The following is a 23,749-nucleotide window of genomic DNA, read 5'->3' as shown; positions in this document are numbered from 1 at the left end:
TTTACCCCTACGCTATCCAACGCTTTCCCTACTGTTGCATCCACTGGAGTGGGAATAGTAATTTTTACCCCTACACTATCCAACGCTTTCCATACTGTAGCACCCACTGGAGTGGAAATAGTAATTTTTACCCCTACGCTATCCAACGCTTTCCCTACTGTAGCACCCACTGGAGTGGGAATAGTCATTTTTACCCCTACGCTATCCAGCGCTTTCCCTACTGTTGCACTCTTTGGAGTGGGAATAGTAATTTTTACCCCTACGCTATCCAACGCTTTCCCTACTGTTGCACCCACTGGAGTGGGAATAGTAATTTTTACCCCTACGCTATCCAACGATTTCCCTACTGTTGCACCCACTGGAGTGAGAATAGTAAATTTTACCCCTACGCTATCCAACGCTTTCCCTACTCTTGTACCCACTGAAGTGGGAATAGTAATTTTTACCCCTACGCTATCCAACGATCTCTTTAATGTAGCACCCACTGGAGTGGTTACATTAAATGTAATCCTTTTGCTATGCTACGGTAAATATATTCTATATGTTTTATTAATAACATGTATTTATATATATATATATATGTATTATTATTATTAATTTTTGAAGTTACATAAATTATGTAATAATGTTACATTTATTTAATAATTTTAACAATGTTTATATTAAATATATTTAATATGATAATAGTTTTAACTCATTTTAAAGACAAAAAAAATCGATATTTTGACAGTCTATATTTTAAACACTCGATATTTTAAACTCAATATTTTTGTACTTACCTTAGTGAAGATAGAAAGTCGATATTATGTCCCTCGATATTTTTTCATCGATATTATGGGAACTCGATATTTTGGTAGTAGATATTTTTTCAGTGATCCTCCTGTGCCCTCAGAAATGTATAGGAGGTTCTCTGCTTCTTACATGGTGACCCTTTTTTTCAACAATGAGATCCAGCTTTGGCCCTCTTAGAAATGTATAAGAAGGTTTGTGCTCCCTAAGAGGCAACCCTTCCTGTCAAAGATGGCATCTATTTTTCAACAGCCTTAAAATTATATTGTACACTAGCAGCCCGTCCCGACGTTGTCCGGGTATGAATTGCTGTCGGCCAGTAGTATATTGTTTTGTAGGATTTCGTTTTGATAGCATTTCTTATATGTGACAGGCCAGTGAAACGCTCCGATTCACAGTGCACTGCTGATGCACTTGAGTGCGCGTTCAGTAGTGTGTGAACTCGAGTTTCCCTGCTTTATTTTTCCTTGCAATATCATATAGCGCGAACTCGACAACATGGCATGAGCACAATTTACATTACAGAAAAACACATTCATTTGTGGTAGGCATGGGGAGACAAAGCGATTTGCCTGGAATCACAGGATGTTGAGCTGAGGCAGAGATTCGAACGTAGCTCCCCAGCTCCAAAGTTCGCAATTCTAGAACTTGTGGCGGGAGGTGTGTCTAAAAGTGTATGTCGGTGCTGGTCATCAATGAGAGAAACCTGTGCATTTTTCAAATCGGTGGTGAAAAAATATGAGTATGTTGCTGGAGATGTGGGCCGCCGTGCCACCAATGTACTTACCGGGGGGGGGGGGGGTAAACACCCATTATTCCGCAACTTCCTTTCCGCATACCATCACTCCGCATACTTTCATTACGAAAGTACCATGACTCCGCAATGCCATTATAACACATGGCATTACATTTTATATGCTTTTACCACGCATACATTTACATTGAAATTCGTTTTAAATGTATGAATGGTAAAAGCATGTATTTTTTATGTTTGGATAAGGTAAGTATAGGTATAGGGGTATATACGTTTTGGGGTATTGAGGTATATGTTTTGGGGTGTTTGGGTATTTTAAGGGTTCAGATATAGTTTTGGGTTATGGGGTACAGGGGTAGCTTTAGGGTTTAGGGATAGGTATGGGTTTTGGGGTGCAGGGGTATTTTTAGGGTTAAGGGCTAGGTTTGGGTTTTGGGGTATAGGGGTAGCTTTAGGGTTCAGGGGTAGGTTTGGGTTTTGGGGTACAGAGGTATTTTAAGGGTTCAGGGCTAGGTTTGGGTTTTGGGGTACAGGGGTATTTTAGGGTTTAGGGGTAGGTTTGGGTTTTGGGGTACAGGGTTATTTTTATGGTTCAGGGCTAGGTTTGGGTTTTGGGGTACAGGGGTATTTTTAGGGTTCAGGAGTAGGTTTGGGTTTTGGGGTACAGGGGTATTTTAAGGGTTCAGGGCTAGGTTTGGGTTTTGGGGTACAGGGGTATTTTAGGGTTCAGGGGTAGGTTTGGGTTTTGGGGTACATGGGTATTTTTAGGGTTCAGGGGTAGGTTTGGGGTTTGAGGTACAGGGGTATTTATAGGGTTCAGGGCTAGGTTTGGGTTTTGGGGTACAGGGGTATTTTTAGGGTTTAGGGATAGGTTTGGGTTTTGGGGTACAGGGTACATTTATAGGGTTAAGATGAGTTAGTGTTTAAGGGTGTTGGGGTATTTTAAGGAGTAAGGGTGGGTTATGATTATGGGGTGCAGGGGTATTTAAAGGGAGCAGGGTGAACACCCGGAGCTGGAATGTACAGAACCTGGGAAGAAAAAACAATGAAATACTGAGCACAACGCTCGCTTTTTTTCCCGTAATCCCCCGTCCCGTATACGTCCACGCCCCAGCACACGCCCACAGTACACGATATGAGACATGGCATGAAGGGCAGAACGTACCACACGCCCCCAGCGTTTGTCAAGCCCGCAGCACACGCCCACAGCACAACGCAGACACTCCCACAAGGGACTACTTTGCTGGCACGGTTCTTTTACCTTTTAAATGTATATGGTGGGCGTCTGCATAGCCTTTGTCCTTCTGCTGCAACTGCCCTTTCCAACGCTGTATTGGGTGTTGTCATTGGTGCAGTGCTTCTTGAGATTACCCGCCTCAAAGGTTTGGGCTCTCTCTTTATTATATTAGTCTAGATCTAGATTTGGTACTGCTGAAGAGGTGCGAGAGAGTGAAAGATTTATGTGTTCGATAATTAATATTACACGTTTAAGAGGTGAAACATGAAAATGGCTCAATGGAAATTCTCTTTCTTTTAGAAGCTCAAAAGTAGATAATTTAAACAATTGTCTACTGCCAATTTGTAGGAAGGTAAAACAAATAAAAAGCTAACAAATAATTGTTGCCCTACATTCTCCTTTACAAATAGTACTTCCTGTCCACAAAATATCATGCTGAGACCAATAACTTATCATCCCTTCCTAATATTTCTAAGAAAACATGAACACCCAAAAATGACATGTCGGCCTAAGAATCCATCTGGCAAACTAATAGATATTGACAAGTGCTACCTCTGAAATGGAGCACTTTCCATTGAGTGCATGCACTGCAAAAGATGCCTTGCCAAGACAGGGATTAAAAATTGTTCATTTCAGCCTTAGTGGCGAACCACGTATTCCATGGACTGCCCTTTGGATGAAGAGGTTGTTAACAGGATTACATGCTGACTAAATTCCTGAAAGGCAGGTGGTTACATTCATGCACGCCTGCCTTACTGTTTTCATTTGAAATGAACGAATCAGAACAAGCTGAACCATTCCTCCACTCAGTGGTGTGGCACCCCTGTGAACCTTTCCCAAGTCACCAATATCGTTTTTAAAGCGCGATGCAAGCACTTAAGACAATAATGTATAGGCTTGACATGCATTATTATGCATTCTCCAGATCTAGTTCAATTAAGGATAATGCATGGCCTACTTGGAAAGCTGCAGGTTGCAATTTCACTTTCCTTTAAATATTGCTGCTTTTAAATGTTCGCAAATCTTTTTCATGTCTTCTTTATATCAGCTGTATAGTCTTCTTCTTCTGGTCCTTGATCACCCTCCTTCTTTTTCTGCTTATCCTCTTTTACATGGTATGCTTTCGTCTTCTTCATTTTCATAATGGATCATATATAAATTCCTATTTGTAAGCGCGAACATATCACCCCCTTAAGGGTCTCAAGGCGCTGGGGTCTGTCTCCGGGATCTAGTTACGAGCCCTGCGCTCGGAAGTCAGCCGCTCTGGTTGCTGCGCCACATCTCTCTCTGAACAAAGGCTTCATTGCCAACTGTTTTGTAGAGCATCAGTGTAAAAAGCATCCCCAGAGCATGGTTGGCTAACTATTGACTAGCATCGTGTTCAACTGTTCTAGCCATTGCATCTGTAACTTAGAATAGAAACTGGCAGATATAGCCTGACTGGTAAAGCATCTGTGTGGCCAAGTGCAGCTGACAGGAGACTGGTAGATCCAGGCTCACTAGAGGAGTCTCTGCAGAGTCACACATTGGTTGAAAGTAGGGTGATCTGGTTTACAACCATATGCCACCTTGAAGTTCACGAGTTAAGGTAACTACACGTCCTTATCTAGTCTCAATGGCCACTGCTGATGACACTGGCCATGACGTTGCAGATAACATTACTAATGATATTGCTGGAGATATGACGTGGCATCACCAATGCTATTACTTATTATATCACATACTACATCACATATGGCATCATGAATGACATATTTGATGACATTACTAAGGACATCAGATGACTCCGCTTACAACTCTATTTTTACCTGTACATAACTTCCCTGGTTGTCATATCTTTCTCATCCAGTATTGAGATCTGTCGAGTAAGAGGTGGTATAGACACGTCAAGGACAATATTTATGGAAAGCAGAGTGTCAGGCGTCAAGCTGTGAATGTCAATGACATCTTAAGGATTTTGGGCTCCCTGGGCTAATAGTTTTTAGGGGGCCCCTGTTCAGAACAGTTATAAATTTATGATCCAGTTTCAGCTTTTTCATGCCCTCTTAGGCCAGGTCACTGACGGTGCACAGGCACACTCGTCCAATTCTAATGTTGTTACATTTGGGGGCCGATTCCGATCCTGGAGAAAAAAAACGGCCGTACGATTCGTATCCGGAGCCCTTTCCGTACGAATCGTACCCGTCCGTCCGAGTCACGTATTACGATCCGCATTCCGTGAATCCGTCCGAATCGTCGCGATCCGTACGTATTGCAAAGCTGAAACCGTGAACCATACGACTCGTACACACGCCCTACGACGCGACGAGTACGATCCGGACCGGAGAATCAGGACGCGATTCGTACGGTCCACGTCAGGTAAGGGCGATTCGTACGGAAAAGCGCACAATCACACACCCCGTACGGCGCGTACCCCCCATGATCGCAGGGGTACGGTGCGTACCCCTGCGATCATGGGGGGTACGCGCCGTACCCCGCAATCGCAGGGTGTATGCACCGTACACCCAGCGAACATGGGGTACGGTGCGTGCACCCTGAGATCACGGGGTACGGCGTGTACCCCCCATGATCACAGGGGTACGCGCTGTACCCCTGCGATCATGGGGAGTACGTGCCATACCCGGGGGGCCGTTCCGTACCTGTTTCGGGGTGAACTCTGCCTTTACGGCTGTTTTCAGCTCTCGTAGGAAAAAAGTCGTACGGTGCGCACCCGACACGAATCGTACTTGCCGGGTCGGAAAAAGCAGCCGCGCTCCGTACAGATGTCACGTACAGCCGGTTCCGAGGGAGAATCGTGCGGAGAATCGAGTCGTACGGTCTTTGTACGATTTGTAGGGAGTCCTGCTCCTGGTACGAATCATACTTCGTCGTACGTACGGGGGACGTTGCAAGGTACGATTCGTACGGGAAAAACGCTCTGTACGGCTAATCAGAGCGCTTTTTCCAGGTTCAAAATCGGCCCCCTAATGTTGATGGATAGTGGTGAGTGTTTTCAATATTGTAGCCCAGCAGCAGCTCACATTACTGCAAATAATCTTTGTGACACCCGCCCACTTCTCATATATGAAGTCCTGTTTCGATCTAAATTAAACTTTATTTATGTTGCATGAAACAAACACAACATTTTGCTGCAAAATCTTTGTAATAGACTTTCACGCACCACTCGCATCAAAACTAAATTAAAGAGAAACAGTATTGCCCATGCCTTAAAACGTCTCTGGTGAACAGACTTCTTCAACCCATTTCACCTTTTTAAAAGAAAAACTCTAACAATTTTCATGAACTTAAAAAGTTGCAAGGTTTTAAGAACAACAAACGGCAGAAGAAAACCCATGCTAAAAGCAGGTTTGCAGAAAACATGTCATCCTCAAATGGTCTTTTGATGGGAGCATTGTCTTGAAAAATAGTGAATAAAAGAAAAATGATCTGGCAAAGAGTTTTTTTTTTATTTGCAGAAAACATCTCCCTCAAACGAAGTTGGGAAACTAAGCAAGCTGTACAAACTCCGGCCACCCTTAAACATAACATGTGGGCTAAATGTTAAAAAAAAAACTATAAATCGAAGTAACTGTCTTGTTGTGTTAAAAGATTGAATGAGAAGATGTATGCTGAGAAAACACAATGCCTTCTGGGAGCTCTTGGTGAAACATCTTAAAATCAGGAATATCTGTGGAGAGCAAATAACTCCTGGACGTATGTATACAGCTTGTGAGCTGTCCGTACAGGACGCGCGAGACGAGTGATGAATGGAACATGAGTAGGATGTGTGTGCATCAGAATGAAAGCCCTCTCTGAGACAATCTTACAGCACCCCTGCCATTTTCGGAATTTTCGTCTTCGATTTGCACATTTTTGAAATACATCCTGCATCTGCATAAAGCTCCCTCTCCAAGAGCTCGAATCCCAAGGGGCAAAACAGAGCCAGACTTTCAGCATAAGAGTTGGTTTTTCTGACTGGAAATCTGTGTTGCAGAATACACAGATCTTGGACAGTCCGAACAGATAACTCGTGAAGAATTTGAACATGGGGCATTTTGACATAAGTGCCCGGGGCCTTTGAATTTAAAAGATGTACACCTGTGATTGGTGTGGCGACCACCCCTTCACAGCTCCAAAATGTTTTTTCAGTATTTGGCCCATAGTCAAATGCCTTTCTTTGAAAATGGAGAGATACTGCAGAAGGCCTTCAGCATGAGATGTAGCAAGGTGCTCTCTCCCGTCTAGTCATAGTTTCTCTGCGTACCTTGAGAAGCCTGCCCTGACTGCCTATCCTGCTTAATGATCTAATTATCTAGCCTAACGAGAACCTGCAATCAAAGTCATCAAGCCTTCAAACTTCCATACAGCCCAGCCACCGAAAAACCAATGGAGCTGACCCGTCAAGCCGTCGGAGCCCTGCTAAGCCATGTTGGGTACGAAGCGGAATAACTATATTGGCTCCCACATGTTGAAGGTCTACAGTAAGAGTTGTCTGTAACATATAAAAACTATCTCTTACCTGCTACCCTACAGTTACATTTGCACCCAGGTATGGTGTGGCTATTTGGTGACTGCAGTCTCAAGTTCTAGCTTTAAGACCTGCATCTGAACCCTGCAGGGAATCCAAGTCAGTTTCAACCCGAGTCTCTTGCCAAAATGGTGCCCAAAAACACCTGAGTTCTCTGCCTTGATGTGTTTGATTATAGGGTTGGGACGCCATGGCTTGGTTCATCCAGCATCAGTGTGCCCCGACTCCCAACAACAAGCCTGTGCCACGATGGGGGTCCATGCCAGTGTCCTTGTTGCATTAGCATACATGAGAAGACGGTGATCTTCGGCTGAAGCTGCCCTGCTGTGCCAGTGTCTTGCTCATTACAATGGGTCAATGACCCCAAAGTGCTTTGGTCTCCTGCTGCTGGCTTTCAGTGCTGCGACAAAGCCTGCAGTTTTGCAGCACCATGTATGCAGAAGGGCTTGCAGTTACTCCCCAGGACCATTGTTGTTCTACACTTGGCTGCATTAGAATCCACTACAGTAGCTGTATCAAAGGGTCTCTTCTGGTTAAAAGATGACACACAGTTCTACAGTATCCCTGTCGTGTGTTTCCAGTATGGACCATTGTCGTTTTCCCCATGTTAGCCTAGTTCTGCATGTTGTAGGCCACATTTCATTTGCTTGTGTTACTATATAACCATACTTGCTTTTTTGCCACATTGTATTTTCACACAGAACCTGCATATGTCTTCGTGTTCTGTTCTTTTTCTGGGATTTAGTCTGAACACCATGAACAAGGTCAAACAACATTGTCCCTTGTTATTCTCTCTGGTCAGACACTAGCACCTAGACATAACATGAGAATGCAGCTGTTTTTTGTGAGCAAACATGTCCTTTCATATGACTGAGGACAGGAGTTCTAAAAACGCACACACTGAGCAAAGGCCCTGAAGCAAGATTACGGCATCAGCTGAGATGTAGAACATCCGTCTATGTATGCTAAGGTACCGGGTCTACCACTAATCTTAGAGATCTTTGATATATAATGATTTAACTTTTGTAGGAAAGGGGAAGGGGCTTATGCATAATCTGTTTTATAACATGAAAGGGCTTTTTATAGTATATGGTTTGTTAATCATGCTAGCAATATTTTTGCTATCCATTTGTTTTCCAATTGTGAAACAATATTGCATCTTAGAGTACGATAGATTAAATACATATTTGGAACTTCCTTTGTGCCTCTTGTTTATTTCATTATGGACAAGTATGAGTGAGAGAGGGAAAGGGTTTGTCCTGTTACCATGATCCCTGAGAGGATTAGGAGTGTTGTGTTCTTGGGGGCCAACTCACTTGTTTCTCTGGAAAGGTTAGGAGGGCAAGTGAGGCACTGTAGCTACTCGAACTCAGGCGCATCAATACTGAGTTAGTAGGATGACTTAGTCCCTACAGGCTGATGTTCTATGTCCCAAGTATAGTTCTGTTTCTGAGCAGAATCCCTGCAACAGCCCATATCACATTCCCTAGCAATTCACAATCTTCCACCATTCGTAAAGGTAGAGAGAACTTAAAACATTACAACTAATTATAATTATTATCATACATTGGGTTAGGACTTATTATTACTATTACTAATATTATTATTATTGTTGTTGTCCATAATAACAACAATAACAACATTATTATTAATAATAATAATAATAATAATAATAATAATAATCATCATCATCATCATCACCATCATCATCATCATCATAGCAGCAACAATGAGCAGTTCCTCCTCCTAGGAAATGATAAGAAATAGCGGTTCTATTCTATCTGGACATCCTCTTCAGCCTCACCACCCATATGAGTTTTCAAAGTCATCTCCCTGTGATTCAGCATTGATTCTGGATCAATGCAAATGTGTCTCTAAATGAGCAGATCACTGCTCTCACTTCGGAAAGCACCAAGTCCAACAGTTTTCCTTGCTCAGATGGTTCCTGTTTGGGCCTCTTAACCCAACCAGACTGCAGAGACAGACTTGATCTACAGGAGGTGGCAATTAACAGATTCCAACAGATACAAACATGGTCCTTAGGAGAGGTCACAGGGCTCAGGAAGTTTCATCCGATCTCTGAAGCCATTAGAAAGCTGCACTGGTTTTTAGTGACACAAAGGATCGAGAGTCATGTAGAAAACCTTCTGTGACACGAATAATCTGGCATCAAGGAAAATTTTGGAAAATAGAAATCCACTCCTCCTTCAAGTTCTTTTTCTACATTCCCAGGGTCAGGATTAAGGGTGGGCAGCAAACTCTGTTCCGCCAGTGGAGTTCACAGAGTTTTTCCTACTCCGTTCTCTGCTTGGAGCACGAAGTTCGGCAAACTCCACCCGCCGTCGATGGAGCGGAGTTCAGCGGTTCGCTCACTCACCCTGTGGGTCACTGAAACGCATGATTTGCGTTCTATCCAGGCGTGCCACCATTTTGTTGACTAACTGATGGAAAGAGGCAGTACGTCAAACGTCTATTGCTCGACAAAATGGTGGCACGCCTGGGTGAAACACAAATTATGTATTTCAGTGCATTACGTGATGTAACCAGCATTACACCCTGCAGTGCAGTCTGGGACACAACTGCTGTTAAGTAGGCGGCCCGAGAAAATAAACTTGGCTTCTTGCTTTGAATGAAGAATTTCATTTATCTCCAGTCTAGAGTGTTCCGTCATGCTCCTTTTACCTGCCCACTTGACTGAGGACTCTCACTTTTTGTGGTCCCATCACATGTAGCAAAAGGAATGAAACTGCTGGAGCTGCCAAAAATATCCACCTAGCAGGGTAAAAACGCCAAAGGTAGGTGGATTCTCATATTTTCAAATTGTTTCCCTTTGAAGTTTGCCCGACACTGCAGCTGCATGGCATGGGACAAAGCACGGGAAAACGTTAACACGTTTTGCCTACCGCCATATTCCATAATGGGAAACAATGCATCTGCAGCCATTTGTCTGATTTGGAGGGTCACTATGCAATTTAAAAAGATGACACGCTTTGCAACTGCCTTTGCTACATTGCAGTTATGTGTGCTCATCCTTGTCTCAGCGCAACGCTATTGCATATTCTGCAACTGTTTGTACAGCTGCCCTTGCATGCGCTGGTACATAGGGCTGTGCTATTCTACGCTAAGCAAGCGTGCATGCAAATATGTGGGTCAGTAGTACCTCCCAAATTCAAACTGTGTTAAATCGCAAACTGATAAATGAAATGTTTCTACCATCTGCCAAGTTTTATATAACATTACAGCAAATGTTGTCCTACAAACGTGATCTCATTTTGCGTCAGGACTTGAGATGGTACCCCACAGCCCATGAGACTCATGATTTTTGGGCAATGGTGAGGATTATTGCAAGGATTATTCAATTTGTAATTATTCCTGCTGTAAACGGGGTGGCTTGACAGACTCCCTTTTGCATTTGGTGTCTCTCTGCGCTCTTGTTCGTCACATAGTTGGGCAGGTCCCATTTATCCTGCTTTATTTCCTTGGTGTTTTTTCTTAAGGCGAAATACCTGCTTTTACATTTCACGTGCATTTGGGAACGTTTGTGATGGGAGTTTTTATTTGTATTTGCTTGCTAATTATATTGAATTACGCAGTGGGATGATTCTTTTACGCTACTGTATTTTACATATTCTTCGTGGAGCTGATGACATTTTTTTTTTAAGAGAGAAAGTTTAGTGTTTCGACGGCCTCGAAGCTGCTGCTTGGTAACTCTAACGTAGAGATGTAGATCGTGTTTGCAAACTCTTTTCTTACCACAGCGTTCGTCTGGGCAAATAGGAACATTGTAATTTCCTGTGATCACCTGTGCCCAATATGATACAATGGGATCTCCTGTCAGGTCGCTGGGCCAAAGGTCATGTGATCCATTTCCACTGATGTCTCTTGCTGAGCAATACATACGCCGCCTGATCGCGGAACTCCGCGAAATTCGCCGGAGTTTTGCAGGAACTCGGCGGCATTCTGCGGAGTGAAACTCCACAAGCTCTGCCCAGGCCTTGTCCTAAATTATAGAATGATCTTCCCTTACTCTCTGAAAGCAGTCACATAATCTGCTAATCAGGAAGCTATCTAAAGCCCATCTATTCTGCAGCTTCCCTCCCAGCAGCTACAAAATCCAGGTCTCTGCCAAAGTACCCTTTCTGCTGTAGAAATGCGAAACACTTTTAAATAAAATTGCAAAATATTAGTATTTGTACCTATATATGAATAGTTTAATTGGGAGCATTGAGTAAAGCTCTCAGACCAATCGCTTCAATGACGTCTGTAGTGCCACACTGTTTTTTTGATTTAGTTAGAGATTGCAGCAATAGTGACACTGATGATAACGTGACATCAGGCGATTTGAATCGAAATGTGAAACCTGCTAAATGAATAAATTAGTGATGTCATTAGTGGTGCGCTGCCATATATGAGGTCATCCGGAATGTCACTGATTATGCCGATGTGTACAAAGGTCAATTTGGCTGTAAATCTATGTTGTCGACCAAATTTACACTGACCTGCAATTCACAAAATACATCTTGGTTTGCATAAGCCTATGTACATTTGCGTAGATCTCTGCCATGAGTACTGAGTGCTATCCAACTCTAAACACCTCCCCCCAAGCAGTAAAATTGGGCACTCTGAGGTGTGGTTATCTGGGGGCTTGTGAATGCCCAAAGATGGCTGCTCCTTGGCCTTCTCAAATTGCTGTCCTTTCTCATTTCCAACCTGGAGGAGCTTGGAGATTTACACCAGCCAAGGGCAGGCATAACTCCTTCCACAGGGAGGGAAGGGGAGCTGATCACCGATATCTCTGAGATGTGCTGGGGTGTAGGGAAAAGGATTCTCGTTGTGGGAAAATATTTTAGCAGTAGGGAATAAATAGTGTGTGTTTGGCCAGGGGCTCCTATTGCATCCTGTGTAGAGTTTTTCACTTTGGAGAACTCCACAGCACTGGAATGGGTTCCGCTGGGAATGTCACATTAACTTCACAGGAACATGTATGAATACCTGTGCCTGGTGCAGCGTTCCATGCATTTTCCAGAGACATATTTGTGGATTCCAGAACGTACAGTTGCTTCTAAATGCAGATTCATTACTTTGTTTGTGAATTGGGCATATTGTGTGCAAGAAGACTCAGTTTTCATGCAGGTTGTTAGGAATATAGTGGAGAATTTTTGAGGCAGCAGGCAACCGTGCCAATGCAGCCCCCGGAGATCACCACCCAGTCTCTTAAACCAGTGCAGGAAAGGCACCAGGCACAGAATGGGGAGGGCCACTGCAACCAACAGAACCTGTGGCAGGCCTAAGTCAATCAGAGAGGAAACAGAGGGTAGATCCATCACAACAGGACAGATAAAACAGTCTATTTCTATGGCTATGGATATTGTTGGGAGGATGTCCAGCCTTGTTCTACACGATATCGGCTCTCTTCACACGGTCACCAGGTGAGGAGGCAATATCACACGACCCCACGACGAGCACAGGGTGAGCTGGAAACCTCTACATAGAGTAAGTTTGTAGCTCTGTTTGGAGAGTTTTAACACCCCCACCCCCTTAGTCTGTTTCAGAAGCCTTTGTTTCTTTTCTTTGATAGGGTGGGAAGTCACTTCTTAAAACCCGCCTCTTCTCTATTACTCCGCCCCTTCCAGGCCTGTTTATTCAGTGATGAGTTGAAAGCCGCCCTTACACATGCCCTGCTGCTCACTTGCACAGTGAAATCTTTTCTAGGTGGGCAGGTCTGACATACAGTACACACTGTGCAGAAATTGCAGGCTCGAAACATGATCCGTCGCTTTCAGGTGCAAACCATGTGCAAAGCATGTGAGCAGTACAGGAAACATGGACTGCTGCCTAGGGCAATACACAGTCTACAGAAAATGGACACATTAAACATGGCCCACTGCCTTCGACTCCATTCCTTAGTTTGAGTGTGTATATCACAACAGTACAATGACCTTTGATTGACCTGTAATGAAAGTTACTTGGTAGGTAATTGGTGTACTAAACTATATGATGCGCTTAGAAAGGAATATAATTAATGTAGTAGTAGAAAATGTATTTGTAAATGTGAATTGTTTAGTTGGTGTGCCTACCGGTAAGATAGTAGTACCCCGACACACGGCACACAATGAGCATGGGTGTGCGTTGAGGAAATTGATGGCTACATCGAATTGTGTTTTTACCCTCATATTTGCTCACAAACAGCAGGTTGATTTTAGAGAAGCAATGCTCTGTAATGCTTGTCTCCATCACTTGTGTCACTCTGGATGCAGAAAAAGAGAAGTCATGTTTACAAAATTCAAATCTGGGTGTCAGCAACACTTCTATATCTTATGTGAAAACTACTGAGTGACAATTCACTAAACCTGCAAATGGCACAGAGGAAGACAGTACATGGCCAGGCTTTAAAATATAGTGACATTTCATGTTGCAGTTTTTAACTTATGCACAAAGACTCCTATGATTGTTTGAAGGTATGCATTTTTGGGAGTGCCTTCTACTTGTACCAACATTTACAAAACCTAAAATACGTAGGGATACATATACAACACTGTAAATGTATTCATGTCTTAGTGCGTTGGAAAATATGGCCAGGGAGTCGCTGATGTCCAATGAGTACTTACCATTAGCTAACCAACAACAAAGTCAAAAACAATGTCAGGAGCCCATTTCGGATTTCTTTGGGCTAGGGTTGAAGACCCCTTGCCATATTTATTATTTGTCACCAAAAATCCTAAAATATGTAGGGTTAGACATGCAACACTGTCAATGTATTCATGTCTTAGCGCTTTCAAAAATAGAGTTGCTATAATCAATCTGTATGGTACTCGTTTTACAAATCTTGAAGGAAAAAGTAAAGGCTGTGTTGGCTCATCCGGTCTTCAGTCTTTATCTAGTAATATTATTAGAGACTTTGCACAGCCACAATAAGCCAGCAAGACAGCGGACGCAGGATTGATGCAGTTAGAGACAAACATGCAAAAGCTGCATTAAATTGACATATTGACCATCATTTAGGAGGGGTGTGTACAAAGACTATCCACAGAGGATGTGTGCAGTGGGAGTTACTTAAAAATGAGGTAAGTGAATCTTTGGACCTATATGAGGAGTTGGACGAAGAACGGCCGAATAGTGATCCAAAGAGTTCCATGTAGGGTAACCAAGGGGTGGGAACGAGAGGGCAGATCTGTACAGAGCCAAATGAGCCTTAAAGGAAGACTCTTAACCCACAGTGAAGTGGCACAATGGAAACACCAGCAGCTTCAGGATAGAGAGTGAGGGCCCGATTCACAGAACTAACTTAAGACAAAATCCTAAACTTACTACTTTTGGTATTCACAGAAGTTAGGATTTTGTCTTAAGTTTGTCTTAAAACAGACTTAAGACAGACTTAAGTTAGGATTTTGTCTTAAGTCTGTCTTAAGTCTGTCTTAAGACAAACTTAAGACAAAATCCTAACTTCTGTGAATACCAAAAGTAGTAAGTTTAGGATTTTGTCTAAGTTAGTTCTGTGAATCGGGCCCGTAGATTTAGTCTTTGCCAATGTGCACCATTCAACTCCATATCCATTTGAAAAACCCTGAAGAAACACACACACACACATCCTCTTAGATGAAACTGTTCTAGAATGGAACCCCTTTCATTTGAGGAACAGAGGACACCACAACGCCCAAGTAACAGGAGAATTAAGACCAATCGGGTTATAATCAAAAGTTCATGTTACAAAATATACAAGGGAATTTTACCTGGATCCAAGTTCGTCCTCGCTTCTCCAGACAAAATCTCCAAACTTCTCATAATGAGAATTGTAGTGGTGCTGGATACGGAAGAGCATAGATGCTGAAACATCCATCAGCATGTTGTAGGCTACCTGCTGCTCCTTCCCACTTGTGTACCCATTGTACAAGTTGTAAATCTTGTCTGCTATTTCTATAAAAAGAGAGAGGCAGTGGGAGATATTGGAGTATCCAGTCATAAGCTTCAAATGAACTGCAAGGACATTCAATGTTATCAGTTTAAATGCTGTGTTTGACAACTACCATAGGTCACACATAAAACACACCATTCCATTTCTTGGCCTGGCAAGCCCATGGGTAAATATGTTGGGGAAAAAACAAAGATCCATAGCCCCCTTTAAAAAGTACATGCACTGAAATGTGGCAGGCAACAATCCCTACCATCAATTCAGCAATTCAGAAAGAACTGTAAGAAATGGCTCTCAATGGATATTCCTATCTATCTGTGTATCGGAATGTCCTATCTGTCCATGTCAATGACAGAAGGTCATAGTTGTGTATCATTTCATAAGAATGTGCTGTACCACATTATCAAGGTCAAAATATTGACCAGCACATTTACTGTGATAATGATACTGATTCCAAACTTTTCGTCACATAGGAATGACTGAATCTACACTTACCTTGACAATATCAAGGAGTCAATTTCCTTGTCACAACATATACATTAGTTGTAGGTCCTGCCTGTATACTTCAAAGAGAGGATCTATTTTTCAGCCATCTAGAATATGTAGAAATGCTCTGCTCTTAGGGGTATGTGGATTTCCCCATAAACCCCACCCAGCTCAGGGTCCAGAAACACCCCATACCTCACCAGGTTTGACTAACTCCAGCACAACTACACTGGTCTAGTTGAAGCCCTTGGCTGCCAGAATTTGTTTATTTCTATATGACAGTGTACCAGCGGTTGCCATTTTTTATAAGAGGATGTGCTATCAGGAAAGGATCTCATGGGAAGATATAACATATACTTATTGAAAAGGGACAGTACTGAAGGTATCCAGCTCTATTGCACAAAACGCTATTCAATATATACTCTGTTAGCTTACTTGTGGGAGCGTTAAACATCAGAAACATATTCAATTCCAGTGAGGGAGATGACAACTCTAGGGATATTCCTCCCTGTCTGCAGTGGGAAATTGGGAATTGGGGCTTGCTGTTTGTAATGAATAGCAACACTGGTAATAAACCAGTACTTCTGATTGTGTGTTAGAGGCACTAAGGTACATCATGACAGGGTACCCTATTCTATTCAAACTGAATGTTCCCCCAAAAGGTTTCGAATGGAAGAGACAAATGCGAAGCTTTGTGTCTTATTCAGTCATAACGAATTTGGGGTTTAGACACAATGTGTGGGGATAGGGGGATTCTTGGGATGAACAATTGTAATGAAAACTTTGCCATATTCTGTTATTTTTATTCAAGAAAGTCACAACTGTCTTTAGTAGATGATGCCCTTAAAATATCATGTCACCAGTGCACCATGTTGTCGTTTCTAAGCATACAAAAAGAGATGAATGGAATGCTTGAATTAATCCCAGCCACTGGTGGACAATCAGGGTTACATACCAATGTATTATTATTTTGCACACCATGCCACCTCAGTTTGGACCCAGATATATGCAAATCAGCCATGACCCTACTCCAATGGGGACAGCCCAGCCTGAACTGTCAAGGCAGGCCCTCAGGGCCCGGAGCACAAACAACCAAGGACCAGGTTTACCCCAGTTATGAGCTCATCAGCTGGGTGCAGCTTAACTCCAGTGACACCGTGTGCATGGGACCCATGTCTAGGCATACCCATTCAGCTTGGGGTGACACATCAAATTATACTGACAAGTGATGGATGGAATGCTTGAATTAATCTCAGTGAATGGTAATTACTCGGAGCCGCATACCAATCCATTGTTATTTTGCATACCATGCCACCTCAGTTTAGACCCAGCTATATGCAAATCAGTCTTGATCCTATTCCAATGTGAATAGTCCAGCCGAAATCGCCAAGCCAGCTTCTCACTCAATAGGAACACAGGCAGCCCAGTGATTACCAGTGGATGACATTAATTCAAGCATTCCACCCATCGCAGTTTTTTATACTTTTTAGGTTTTCTTTTTGATCCTTTGCTGTCACTGGCACCTGGGTCCAGTTGGTTCACTGGAAAAGACTCAGAACTTCAAGCACCAAAAATGCATAGGGTTGTTAAATGAAAGACTACTACTGAAAACAGAAACAATCTCCCAGTGATAGGATTGAGGTGAGCCTACAAATGATAATTAGCTTCATGCATCAAATACAAGATGATTCATTTGGGAAAACCTGAATACTTATCCCAAAAAGTTCAGCACTCTGGGAGAAACAAAACTTTAAGAAGTCAAACTCTGGTGAAGCTTGACCCACATAGATTCAAAAGGTCTTCCACCTAGAAACAGTCATACTCTGGAAATTCTCCAAGGATTTGGAAGGCAATACAGACACACACATCGACAGGCCATATCAATCTCCCATTTTAAAAGGGACTTCAAACAGTAGTTCCTCGAAGACCTTGCCTAGTCTCAACATGCCTATTGTAATTGTTTTTCTCAAATCCTGTACCACAAAGCAAGCACATTCTTTTTGAAGGCCTACATTTGATATTTTCTGACATGTTCTTGTCTCACTTTTATGCTACGTCTTAGTTCTGTAAAGCACTCTGCCAACCTGTGTTCAGGGTGTTGAAGGCCCTAACAAGAACCTAAACACATACATTAACTCTCTTACCTTCGGCCCTCTCATCGTCCACTAGGGGGCAGGCTGTCCTCAGCGTCACCGTGCTCACAGCTGAGTGCCGACCTCTGGTATCTACTGCATATAGGGTAAACCTGCACAAGGTAAGGAAGCAAGAGAGGGATAAGGTCATAGTTCTCATGGATGAAGGTTCTGAGTAACTAAGTCAAAGGGTAACTGACTAAATGAGAAAAGATTGTTAGAAAAATTAATCTCTACATGTCTCTGCATATGTGTGATTGTCCTTGGCACTGTGTCTCTGTATCTTGGCAGTGTGCTTGTGTAAAGTGCTATCAGTTTCAGTGTGTGAGAGTGCTCATTCCCTGGCTTCTCATCGGGCCAGCGGGCGAAGTGATTCGATAAATACAGCTCAGCGTTTGAACTACTTCTGTCCCTTGAAATCACCGTCTGGCGGTGTCTGCAGACAACTTTCTTATGAACACTTTCTCCTGCTAGGAACCTAAGTCATACCCATCCCAAACAATAGACATTTCCTAGGAATGCAGTGGTCTAGACTATCCCAGTGTACTGCCTGGGGCAGGGTGAAGACCTCAGCAGTCACTGTCTTTGAGCACTGCTCTTCAGGCAAAGCTCTTCTTGGTCATTGTCTGTGACTGAGGGCAGCACTCTTAACACTTCTCTGAACAATTGAGTTGTAGCATGGTATTTGTATGGTTCCGACTACCCCTAAGTGGGGCACAGATGCGCTTATCTATGCTGGTAGCATGCTCCACTGTGTTTGTGTGTGATTGCAAGAGTGTCGTTTTTGCTTTGCCCATACAAAGGTGTGGGTATCATGTTATGGGACAGAGGGCCTAGCAATGTATTGGACGAGGTAGTGTGAGGGATAGATGTGCATATTTAATAATATGCCCTATGTTGACACTCTTAGCTGTGCCAGCCTCTTTATTTGGTTGGTAGTTTATCTTTTATGTTGTCAGTCTGATTTTCTATGCTGACTGTGGCAATAGGTCATCCACTCTGTGATCTTATGATCCGCGAGAGGTAACAGGTGTTGAGAAAAGTCAGAGGAGATTGAAGATCCGCCCGGATAGATAGGTTTACATTCTTTCTTTATATGATTGCCATTATGAGATGCCATTGGAAGAAATTTCCCAAGATTAACATGTTATCATTATAGGATGGCTATGTTTAGAGTATGCGAATATTTTGGACTTGCAGGGTGGACATTTGGAATCTTCTCTTGACCAACAAATTGTGGCTAAACTCTTTGGTCTTTGCAGACCTGTATGGTTATTAATGAGTGCTTATTTAAGTAGGCTTGTATAACCTCCATCTGTGCAATCAAGTTGCCAGCAAGGTAATTAATTGGTATATACCATATCATATGGTGACATGAATTATATCAAATTGACGCTGAAAGGATTATCAAATAAGCCAATGTAACCCTGCTCCATTGTATGGTTAAAGGTAGAAGGTAGTGTAGACATAGTTAACAATGTTAAGTGTGGGAGGGAGTATCTGTAGAGTCCCATAGATCATTGGGCAGGTTGCAAGTCTTCCAGTGCAGAGGGGCAGTGGGAACTTCTAGTGTTGATTTAATAGGCATAGTTATTATATACCATCCATAGGCCAAGATCATTACAAGGTTATGTTGGGTGGAGCTCTCCAATTTGAGGTGGGTACCTGTGTCTGTCTTCTTGGCATGGTGTGTTGGTTCATATTTCTGGACGATGATTATACTGGTAGAAGTGTTACTCTTCTGGGTCAAAGGTCAGGGTCAGAGATTAATGTAATTATCTTGGGTACAACAATCACAGATCCAGTGAGCATAGTAATTTAGACTGGCAAACCTGAAACCTAGAGATATTCGAATTTTCCTGCAGAGTCTGCATGGACATCAATTGATGCCTGTGGTTCTACCAGCTTAGTGGTAGGGTAAGCTAACTGTGGTTGTGGGTTGGTTCACCAGCTGCAGATCTTTTTATGAGCAAGAGAGGGAGGCAATACAATTAGTTTACTATATCATAATCCAATCCCTATTTGTGTGAAACAGCAGCAATCGTGTTCTTGTGCACTTGTAGGTGTGTATTAAGCCTGGGCAGAATTTCAATGATGTCAAAGTAATTATTGTAGTTTTGATAATACCCCATTACTTGTTGACATGCAATTACTGATAAGAACGTGATAACACCTGCTTGCATAATTAAAATTAATCTGGGGGGAAAAATCCTACTGCGAGAGTACATTTAGCGAGCAGGTACTCACGCTCGCTATTCGTGTTCTGCTCCATTTAGTGCTATTTCTTAGTGCAAAATGCACCCTCAAGCCTATTTTTTTACACAGCAAGGCATGTTTGTGATAAGAAAATCGTGCTAAATGCAGAATTACTCTTCTCGCGTATTTCTGCATAATCTTGCAGAATGTTTGGATAATTCCTTGCAATAGCTCTCCATTGAATTACACAAACTACGCCTACACCTAGGAGCATATTTACAAGCCCAATGCCTCGCTGGAGCAACACTTTTTGCGATGTTCTGGCAGTGCAAATCACAAAATCATATCTACGATGCCACGCAAAGCCACTATTGGCGACTTTGAATGGCCTCATAGATATGGAGTAAGGCAAGGCAGCGCAAATCGTAGCGTTGCCTAACTCTGTGCTCGGGAGGCGTTCCACAGGCATTGCGGTGGGTTTTCATGACCCATCACCCATGGATTTTGAGACTTCCCCAGATTTAACACAGCATTTGAACCTGGGGAAGCACCAAAACCTTCGCCTTCCGAGGTGAGGCGTAACGAGGAGGAATACCTTTATTTCTCCTCGTTGTTTCATCATTCTATGTGTGCTGCAAAGAAATCTTAGAATTGTTTCTGTTGAAGAAGGTGCACCTTTGTGCACAAAAAACAATCCTGCCAACGACACAGGCACTCTTGCACCAGGGTGCAAGGGGGCCTGTGTTGTCGCTCGGCTGCCGAAATGACGCCCGCACAGGGGGAAAGAACAGGAATGCACCGTATTGTATAAATACAGCGCATTCCTGCCCTTTCACTTTGACATCGGGCAGTAGCTGCACTCAGCCAGATTCCTATAAATGAGGACCTCAGGGGCTTATTTATAAGCCCCATTGCGCCGCCGATGCAGAACTTTTTTTGATGCGCTGGCAGTGCAGTGTGCCTGCCAGTAGAGGCCTGTATAGGGCATGCTGCCGGGCGGTGACTTGGCGCGGGTGAGGGGCAGGGTGGGGGTTAGTAAACACTGGAATACGGATGAATGCAGGTAAGTAGACATTTAAATCAATAAAACAAATTTCGTTGCGCGCCCTGCATCGCCAAATGCGACCCAGGGTGCGCAATTAAATTTGTTTTATTGATTTAAATGTCTACTTACCTGCATTCATCCATATTCCTGTGTTTACTACCCCCCACCCTGCCCCACGTCACTGCCCGGCAGCATGCCCTATACGGGCCGCTACTGGTGCCTGCCCATAATTACAAGACCATGCAAAGCCACCCTATGTGCCTTTTCACTGCTTTGTAAACATGGCCTCTTTCATGCATTAATATGAGTGAAAGGGGTGTTCCACGGGTATTACTGTAGGTGTTTCTACACACCATCCATGGAACCTGACACATTCCCAGATTTACAAGGTTTTGTTAACCTGGGAAAGCATTAGATTCCTACGCCTCCCCAGTGGAGGGGTGTGGGAGGCGCGACAAGGAGAAATACATTTATTTTTCGCTGTCTTTCCTTTTTCTATGTGTGCTGCAGAATGCAGCACAAATAGAAAGAGGAATTCATATGAGTCGCGATGTTGTTTTGTGCAGGAAGGTGCCCATTCCTGCACAAAAACAATCACATCTACAATGCAGACATCTGCGTTGGTGCAAGAATGCCGTTGGGGTGCCATTGCAGGGGAGAAGGACAGACATGTCCCATATATTGTAGATACGGTGCATTCCTGCCCTTTTATGTTGATGCACAACAACGCAGCAGGAAGACTTGCTGCGCTGCTGTGCATCAAAATATTGTAAATTAGACCCTAAGTGTGTATCTCTAGGTGCTTATTCACAAGTTCAGAGTGTGAACGACAGCTTGAATGCTTTGCCTCAATAAAGACTTGCTTCACACGTCTGCATCTGCAATAGCTTTGTAACTTTTCCACGCTGCCTTTAAAGGCATTTGCATTGCTTCGTGAGTTAATGGATCATTGTGCAATTACGATGTTAAAGAAATCAGTGTCACTGCCTAAAGAAAGCCAATGACTTCACTAAACCACCTGCAGCTGAGACTCTGCTCACAGGGGCATATGTACAAGCCCCTATCCCCATGGGAACATTACTTTTTTTGTTTTTATCTTCCTGTCGCGATAGGTGCTTCACCTTATTTACAAAGCAGTAAAGTGGCTTAACGCTGCCTTGTAAATAAGACCCTCTTTCATGCTATGCTTAGCATGAAAGGGGAGGGCAATGGGTGTTGTGGTGGGCGTTTCACCACAATACCCTTGATTCTGATGCTGACCCCTATTTACGAGGGAGGTGTAATAAGGAGGCAGCGCCAGAATTAAGACCAGGAAAAACCTGGTGTTAACCTGGCAAAGCGAGGAGAAATGTTTAATTTCTTCTTGTTTTTACTGTTTTCATGTACCCTGAGTTGTGCAACATACATGAAAATAGCAAAAGGCCAATGATTGTTATATACAGGAAGGTCCCCCCTCCTGCAAATAAACAATATATTTTTTTTAATGCCATTATGCAACTTCTGTGTGTGCTGCATCAAGCAGCACACATAGAAGTTACACAACGGTATTTCCAGATTGTTTATGTGCAGGAAGAGGGACCTTCCTGTACATAAACAATCTTCCCTGCATGCAGACACCCTTGCGCTGTGGTGCAAGGGTGCCTGTGTTGGCGCTAAGCTGCTAAAAGTTGCGCCGACGCAGGGGGAAACGCAGGGCCAAACCATATTCTTGTAAATATAGTGCAGCCCTGTGTTTCATAAGTGGCGGAGCGTGTCATTAAGCCAAGGAGGCAAACAATACGCTCCGCCACTTCCCTTGTACATATGCCCCTCATTCTTTTCCTCACACCTGTAAGCAGCAGGCATACTCAAACTGGCCTAATGCTCGCTCTTCCATCAACTCAGTGAAAACACCCAGGAGTCCACCCTCAAAATGGGCAGACTGTAGTTCACACAGTGCTATCGTGGCCATCATGTCATTGAAAACACGGGGCACACCTATGCTGGCCTTTTGCACACACACCTGCCTTCTATGTTAGAAAAGTGATGCATACTCAAGCTGGCATGGTGCTTCCCTTCCATTCAGACATTGAAAGGAAAGGGCACACCCAAGTAGACCTGGTGCTCCCATTCCCTTCTATACACCTTGGTTAGTTATGGCCCACTTAGTGCAACACTGTGCTCCCATTCCCTTCTTCACACCTGGGAACTTAGGTCCCACTCAGTGAGACAGGGTGCTCCTATTACCTTCCTCACCCCTGGGAGGATGGGGCTATTCTGCGGTACACGTTATGTCGTGGCTGGCTGCCAGGGTGCTGTCTGCCCCATGAATAATGCATCTGGGCAGCCGGCGCCCAGAGGCCATGGCTAATGCTTCCACTCGGGTTTCATCCCAGTGAGGGGTGGGCCAGGCCGCAGTGGGACGAGAGACCTCTGGATAGTCAGGGGAGGGTTCTGAATCTGCCACTGCCCAAGGTTATGCCAGGACAGGGCTGTATGGAGTCAGATCAGGACAGAGTGGCTTAGAGGGCGCGAGAAGTTTAGGATTCTGTGTGCTGCAACTCCCAGCTTCTCCACTCATCAACTTCCTCTACACTCTACCCTCTACCCTCTCCATTCAACCTTGATATTCAGTTTCTACGCCACCTTTCTCCAGCCCCTTCAATCCCCTCGTCTACTCTGGCCAGTAACTCTCATTTAACTCTCTTTTTTTGT

At 43.5% G+C, this 23,749-nt stretch overlaps 1 protein-coding gene across 1 annotated transcript in view; it reads right to left on the bottom strand.

Moving 5' to 3' along the window:
- ASTN2 (astrotactin 2) overlaps positions 1 to 23,749 on the bottom strand; it is a 2,581,355-nt gene that overhangs the window by 56,474 nt on the left and 2,501,132 nt on the right. Inside the window, exons 21-22 of the mRNA XM_086921093.1 lie at positions 17,827 to 17,927; positions 15,018 to 15,201 (exon numbers count right to left, since the gene is read on the bottom strand). Coding sequence (XP_086777219.1) covers positions 15,018 to 15,201; positions 17,827 to 17,927 — 285 coding nt within the window. The remainder of the gene's footprint in view (positions 1 to 15,017; positions 15,202 to 17,826; positions 17,928 to 23,749) is intronic.

This window comes from Lissotriton vulgaris, chromosome 5 (assembly GCF_964263255.1).
Source record: "Lissotriton vulgaris chromosome 5, aLisVul1.2, whole genome shotgun sequence".
Classification (NCBI taxonomy): Eukaryota; Metazoa; Chordata; class Amphibia; order Caudata; family Salamandridae; genus Lissotriton; species Lissotriton vulgaris.
Note: the sequence above shows the minus strand (reverse complement) of the source record. Positions and strands in the feature narration are given on the sequence as shown.